This window comes from Centropristis striata, chromosome 12, assembly GCF_030273125.1.
Source record: "Centropristis striata isolate RG_2023a ecotype Rhode Island chromosome 12, C.striata_1.0, whole genome shotgun sequence".
NCBI classification, from domain to species: domain Eukaryota; kingdom Metazoa; phylum Chordata; class Actinopteri; order Perciformes; family Serranidae; genus Centropristis; species Centropristis striata.
Window position 1 is genome coordinate 25027814 of NC_081528.1, and position 7533 is coordinate 25035346.

The window sequence follows — 7533 nt, forward strand, 5'->3', positions numbered from 1 at the left end:
TCTGCACAGACTGCAGAAAATAACACCTAACTCCTCCCCTCCGCAAGGTTCATCCTCCACGTGTCCTCGACAATGCCTGCGTCCTTCCTTTGCTCCTCAAGATTGCCATTTGCAAATGATAAGTGCAGGGACATAGCCTTCTAAGAGATAAGGAGCCCGGACATTTGTCACCAAATGGAGCATGCCCCACCATTGTTTAAAGATGACCTGTGTTGACATGCACTGTTTACCTTTTGTTCATTTATGCTGAACTATTATCTCTGCCTTCATTAATCACAGTAAGTCAAACTGAAGAAATTACGTTTTGCAAGACTTGGGATAGGACGACGATTCATTCAATTTGTTCATTGTCTTTCTTTCATTCAAATTAACATGATTGACAGTGGGGTTTTTTTAAAAAGTACTACTTTTGGTCAGCTCTCTTCTGCAAATAAGCAATTCCAACCTTCTTTTTCATTGTCATATTGTCTAATTCAAATTCTGTAAGCAGCATAAAATTCACAAATATTTGTACTCGAGTGAAATCATTTTAATTTTTTACCCCTTTTTTTTTTTGCTAAAATGAAATTGCCTCCTTGCATGATATATTCAGCATGTGTACAGCATGCTAATTTACCGGGTGAGTATAAGCTGTTGAGAATTTTATATAGATTTTCCCTCCCCCAGTGCACAAGTCATCCCGTTGTATGTGTCATTTGAATTCATCTCCCATGACTAGAGGGAACAAAAACTCTTCCTGGTAGTAAATTATCACTTCCCTGTAAAAGACCATATCCCTGCAAAGACATGGCGATCATTTGCCATGCATTAGCTATGGGACAGAAACGAAGTGGTTTTAAATTCCTTTGACCAGAAGGCAATTTCCCCCAATAAATTATGTTAATTTCAGCTTTCGCTCTCCTTATCGCATTCTTTAGTGAGTCAATGAGGAGAGACAAAACTGGCTGCCAGAAAGACAAGTCTGGGATGATTCACATTAGAATGATGAGACTTCTGGCAAAAGCAACCCTTGTATTACTGTACAAATAAATGGTGGCTCGCAAATTACTGTATTATGCAATAGATTTCTGCTTGTTGTCATTTAATGGCCATCTCCTTGCATCATCACAAGGTTTACACCCCGTGGAAATGGCTCGGAGCTGACTGTTCATACAAGTAGCAAGGTACCTGATACCAAATCCCATGCTCCCTCGCTGAACCAGACAACAATTGCTTGGCAACGCTCTCATTGGGCAAAGGGGAAAAACAAAGAAAAATCCAGGATTTATTCTCTCAGCATGGATAGCTGGCTTTTTGATGATCTTTTCTGGAGGAAGTATCAAGGGAGTAACAACAGGCAACAGACTAACAGGCAAGTTTAAATAAACAGCCAACAACTGCAGCAACAGGAGAAGGAATCATCTGAAGACATACACCGACTGTGAGAAATGCAGCAGAAATGCATGCATGCAAATCCTCAAGGCAACCAAAACACACTAGCGCACGCACGCACGCACACACGCGCACACACACACACACGCACACACACACACACACACACACACACACACACACACACACACACACACACACTTTGCATAGAAAAAACATCAAGTGGTGCACACACACAGGCAAAGCAGTACAGTTCTTTGTTCCTAAGGCTGAAAGCGTACCTACCCCCTCTGTCCGGCCCGTCAGATCACTCACAACACAGTGAAAGGGAAAGTGCTCGGCTAGCTCAAATCTAGATTGACAGGCCTACCTTTATTACTGACTGAGTTATGTTTCCCTGCAAAAAAGACAAGTCGGCTTTTGATACAGACTAATGCCGAGTCAGCGCCTTGCCTCTCTACAGAGGATAGCTCGACTGATCTCAGCTGAGACTGTCCCAGCCCTGATGTCGAAAGAATTGGCTACCAAATTACCTTCCGATCCATTTCTGGAACTCACGCTGTCCTATAAAAGTAGCCTGTAAGCTGTGATGGGAGCTCGTAAGCATGCTTGTACTGTCCTAATATATGATGGAGAGCGATGGACTGAAGTAGGGAGAGGGGCCTAGAAATGTGATACAAAAGACAGAGGAGAATAAAAACTGATTTTACTGTCATCCCTGTGTTCATCTATTTTCATGAAGTGACTCATTGCTATTCAGGGTCACAGAAGGGCTGGGAGCCTATCCCAGCATGCACTGAGTGAAAGGGAGGGAAACACCCTGGACAGAGCTCCAGTCTATCACAAAGCGAACAAAGACAAACAGTATCAAATCTAATGGGAATCTTGAGTCTTGACTCAAATCCTTGAAATGTGAGAGGAAATAAGAGCACCCAAAGGAAACCCATACATAAACATGGGAAGAACAAAGATTTTCCGCACAGAACCAAGGCACTGAGTAACTCCTGGCTGTGACACCACCCATGCAATCCAATCAAAATATATCTGTTTCAACATATATCATAAAATGACTTGTAAATACCACTGCACTGCCACTTACTTAACTTGATATATGAGGTCCCTGGAGCATGACTGTTTATTTAATCCTAATATATTCATAATTATACACTAATTAATGCAAGAGAAAAGCCCTCTTAATTCATCATCTCAGTGTCCTGAAGCAATAGACACAATTACACCAACTTTAACATGTTTGCCTTCTGTCCAAAGCAAGGTTAACAGTTTGGAAACAAGCGCAAGGTAAACGATGTGTGAAATCCTCCTGTTTAGGATACTCACCAGCTGCTTCCAGCTGTGCGGCATTGTGAGCATGATGTTTATTATTAGGGAGAACGAGTGCAGAAAGTGTTTTTTTTTAAATAGTCAAAGAGCTAAACTGTGAAATTGTGCATTTATGGGCGAGTGATTGCATTAATCAAATCATTGATTTGACAGGCTTGACTGTGCACTATAGAGTGACCTGTAATATCAAGGGTCACTGGCCAGCACTCTATTTATGTTGGGTTGTCATTAAAAAAGAAATGTCATTTGCACAAGCATTATGAGCATATTTGATATTTGAAATAAAAGATTATGTGATAGGAAATCTGAAACTGCATAATAAACTCTCTCACAAAAGGCTTATTTGTAGCAACTGAGGGGAAACTTATCTCTTGTCAGAGCTCACCCCGCTGGTGGTGATTGTTTTGTACATCAAAGCACATTTGCATGCAATCGGGAGTGTCTGGCCAAGAGGCTACATCATAAAATGTAACTCATCAGTGCGAGTAGGTCGTCTACCAACTCCGTAAAGCTGTCACCATACTGCAAATGCAGCAGGAACGAGTCCCGGCCGGAGAGAAACGTGGAGTTGAATGATCCTGTTTGCAGCCAGCAGAGCACCCGCTTAGATGGATGAATACAGGCTCTGAATATACGGTCTGCCCAGCCCGCTCTGTAGCAGCCCAAAGATTTAATAACTAAATGATTAGCGAGGTGATAGTCTTTTTCTATTGGAGCTGAAGGTTGTTTATGTGACAGTATGAAAGGAGCGCAGTGTTACTGAGCACCGCATTTTATTGTTCAGGGCCCCGTCTGTTAAAACATCTCTTATTATAGGGCTCCTCAAGCAGGTGTGTAACTTCCCTTACAGTCACGACAGTGGGGATAAAACACATGCTATATCCCTTCGCTGCGTAGTTTCAAATAAATATATTAGAGGTGGACAATAAGAGTTGAGGTTTGGCTCAAGTTTTAACCTTGGTTGACATGTGTGCGGCGACACACTCCCTCCTGTAACCTTGAAGGTGCAGGCTAATTGATGAGTGCTAGCAAATTACAGAACAATAACGACTGCCAACAACGTGCTCTGTCACGCGCGACTACAAAAAAAAAAAAAAGAAAAGCAAGCGAACAACTTGTCGCGTGCAGACGTTTTTTGTACCTACTTGCTGTGCTTTTTCCTCGACACAAAGCTTTAACGGCATTAACTAATAATAAAAATAATAATAATAGTGAAACTCACCAGTGCAGGTGAAGCCAGCGAAGACGAGCCAGAGCACGAGGAGCGTTGCGCTGAACCTACAGCGGACAAAGGGGCCCAGAAGTAAGGGCATCTTCGTGCTTTTTATCACCCAAGTTTTAAAAGGCAGGGAGCAGAGAAGAAACAGCGGCACACTGGGGTGTTTAAGGTCCGAAGAGTGTCCTCTGTAGCACTTATCGCCTTGTTTACAACGCCCAAGTCTTTTCTTTTCCTCAACACATATCCCCCTGCCGTACCGTGGCCATCAGTATCCCGCTCGTGCGTCTTCGTTGCTCAGAACAACGCATCACAGGTGTGGTAAATAAACTGCTGCCTTGCTCGCCGCCGCGTTTTTCTTCTTCTTCTTCTTCTTCTGTACTGTATTTCTCCAGAGCCGCTATCCGTCCACAACTCTCCCTCTCTCACTGAGCCGAGGAGGGAGGCAGTTTCTGTTGCTTCCTGACACTTTGCAGCCTTCGCGCGAAAGAATACCTTCTCCAAATGCGAAAACGGTAAAGAATTGGCATCAGAGGAGGAACATCTGCTTGCACAGCAATGCTGGACTGTTGAGAGTCAGGGAAGGTGTACGCTGCGATGAGCGGAGCAGCAAAACCAGGAGCGGATCCTGCGTGCTCACTGGGAATGGAGCGTCCTGAGCGCGCCCTGCTGTTATATCCTTTTTTCCTTTTTTTTCTTAAGCAAACATTTACATATCTTGAATAAGCATAACTAACCACATACTGGCAATGCACGACAGGGTGGATATTATTTCATCCGCATCCATGCGAGTGTGCTTTTCATATATTGTGCCTTACATGAAAATGATGGATATGACATCCAGCCCTGTATGATAGGAATCAGATCGGTGCTTTGCATACAAATTCACACTGATCACATCTGCATGTCATTGAGTTTCAGTTGCATATGCCTCTGCTTTGTCTTGAGGTTTCTGAGTGTGTGCTGCAGTACATTAATGGACAAACACAGATGAAGAAACAGGGGGATTAGCGCTCCCATGAGTGTACACCTGTCAGCAAACTCAGACCAGGATGTGACTTATGTTCCAGATAGCTTTTCCTTATTTTCTGTGGTGGTGGTGGTGGTGGTGGGGGGGTGTCAGTGGAGTGATTTTAAGACTGTTCAGCCATGCCTTTTATAGCCGCTGCCAGAATCGACAGCAGATTATTAATACACTTCAGATGGGGGGTTTTGTGTCTTTGTTTACCCATTTCTCCACTCCCACATAATAGTCAGCAGAATAATAAGTGGAAGCACAGAGCTGGACCAGTGTCTTACCAGCTAATTATGGGGCTCATGTAGATGGATGATTCCTCAGATAGAGCTCAGCTATTATACAAACTCATTAAGCCTTCTCTCCATCCAGCATCCCTTGCTAAAGGTCAAAGTCGCAGTCAGAATGACAGCACCAAAGCGCAGACGCATACATGCAGAAACACACAAACCCCACAGCCATATATTTTACGATCCTGACGGGCAGAGTGAATGGGAAGTGGTAAGGAAGGCGGCAGCGAAACGCATCAGAATGACTCAGCCTTGGTCACTTGTGAGGTTGCTCATAATGATCTCTCTCATTCTGCTAATCTGCTTTGTGTCCTATCAGGCGGTGCAAGCTGCTGTTTCATCCCGACACAGTATGTGCCCTTTTTTTCTTTCTGAAAAGAAACTACATGCATTTCAGATGAGGATGTGAGGGCATATATATATGTGTATATATATATATATATATATATATATACACGCACACACACACACATACACGTATATAGTCAGTTATCCTCTTACAGAGAGAGAGTTCAACTTCAGCTGTTTTAAAAGGAATTATTAGTGTGTTTTCTTGCTGGGATGTGTTTGCTGAGTCAAAGCAGGGCACAACCTCTTCCATAACCTTTTCTTCCACTGAGTCTTCTGGGTCCAGCATCCTGACCCCCTGTGCTCCCTCAATCAGACTACAATGAACAATCACGGCCCTTTGGGGAGTTGACACATTTAGTTGTTCATCGATTTGTGGTGTTGTAATTAATTTTCTCTCCGTCATTGGCTTGAGTTACAATATCCTGAGACTTGAAGCAGCTTGTTCTGCTGCAATCAATCACCAAAACCAAGACACAAGCACCATTTCTCTTGTATCATCTTGAATTATTCACGACAGCTATGATCCAAAGAGACATGAGGCTCATTTGTATGTTACGGATTGTTACAATGTCTGGGCCCCTCCATAAACTGTGCAATTACCCTTGCAACATATGCAGCCTATAAAGACAACTGATTCGCCTGGTCGATAAGCATCGATCCAATGAAGGTGTCCAGCATGAAATTAATATTATTTATTGTTTACAAACAACACAGAAGGTCCCTTGAGGAGGATGCAGTGCAGGCTCTGACTGTCTGCATTCCAGCACAGACTTATGGAGAGAGAAAGAGAGTGTATCAACTTCCATCATGACCACAGCTTCACAGCCTATTGTTTTGTTTATATCAAATTAAACTGCAATGCTACTCTAGAGAGATATAATTGACCACAGTCTCAGATTAAATGACTGTAAAGATCTTAATAAGCCATCAGCGGATTGCATATTACATTGCAAACCACTTATGAGGATGCAGTCCAACGAGAATGAAATTGAGGTTCAGATTTGCATGCCACAGCATTTTAGCCATTAATTACCATGCAGAATGACTGTATGACGATCAATAGTGTATCAATTTAATTAAATATTATTGATATGGGGTTGGGGAAATTAATTGGGAGCTAAACAAACCCCAGTTATGATGGAAGAGTAGGTACTTTAATATTATAACATCTCCAGTGGCTCCATCACTCTATTATAGATTTTAATGGATAGGGGACTCACATCCTCCACTCTCTGTGATATTAAATGATATACACATATATATATGCACACACACAAGGACATATAAAGAGTAACTATATTCCATTATGGTTTTAAATGGTGGAATTTTAAATAAAGTTACCGTCATAAAATAGATTACCTAGGGATTAAAGATGATTAGCTTTTTTGTTTACTTTGTTTGTTGGTTTGCAGGATTATGGTAAAACATACTGCCCTGGTTTTTATTAAGCTTGGTGGAAGGGTATAGCATGGGCCATGGAAGAACCCTTTGAATGTGGCAGTAGAGCCAAATCATGAGGTGGATACACTCATTTTTCCCTGCTTTTGTTAACATTGCTAGACAGGACATGGCCTCGTCAGAGATCTGTGCTGTCTAGAAGAGGGTGAAGGAAAAGTTGATACACTTCAGTATTGTGTTTTCAAGTTTTATGAGACTGTGTCATTCCAGTTTTACATGCAAAGATTTGCAGCAGACAGATTGCACAAAAGTGCAATGATGTTTTATGTTACAGGGGCTGTGATAAATGCAACTGCAGATTCCACAGTTATGATTGCAAAAAATGTATCATTTTTAACTCAGATTTTATGCATATGGTGTGTTATTTATACTATGACAGTTTTCCATAAATTTAATTCAATTGCAATTTATCGCAAAATTGAATCATAACGCCTGTATCGTGATTCCTATTATGTCGCCAGAATCTTTACAATACACAGTCCTACTCACTA

General features: G+C 42.0%; 1 protein-coding gene across 4 annotated transcripts in view; it reads right to left on the reverse strand.

The window, feature by feature from the left end:
• The window catches only part of unc5a (unc-5 netrin receptor A), a 140237-nt gene extending 136008 nt beyond the window's left edge, over positions 1-4229 (reverse strand). For 2 of the 4 annotated variants that reach the window (XM_059345905.1, XM_059345904.1), the window contains exon 1: positions 3935-4229. In XM_059345905.1, coding sequence (XP_059201888.1) covers positions 3935-4025 — 91 coding nt within the window. In that variant the 5' untranslated portion in view covers positions 4026-4229. The remainder of the gene's footprint in view (positions 1-3934) is intronic. The other 2 variants (XM_059345902.1, XM_059345903.1) reach the window with 2 other exon arrangements.
• Between the last annotated feature and the right edge of the window lie 3304 nt (positions 4230-7533).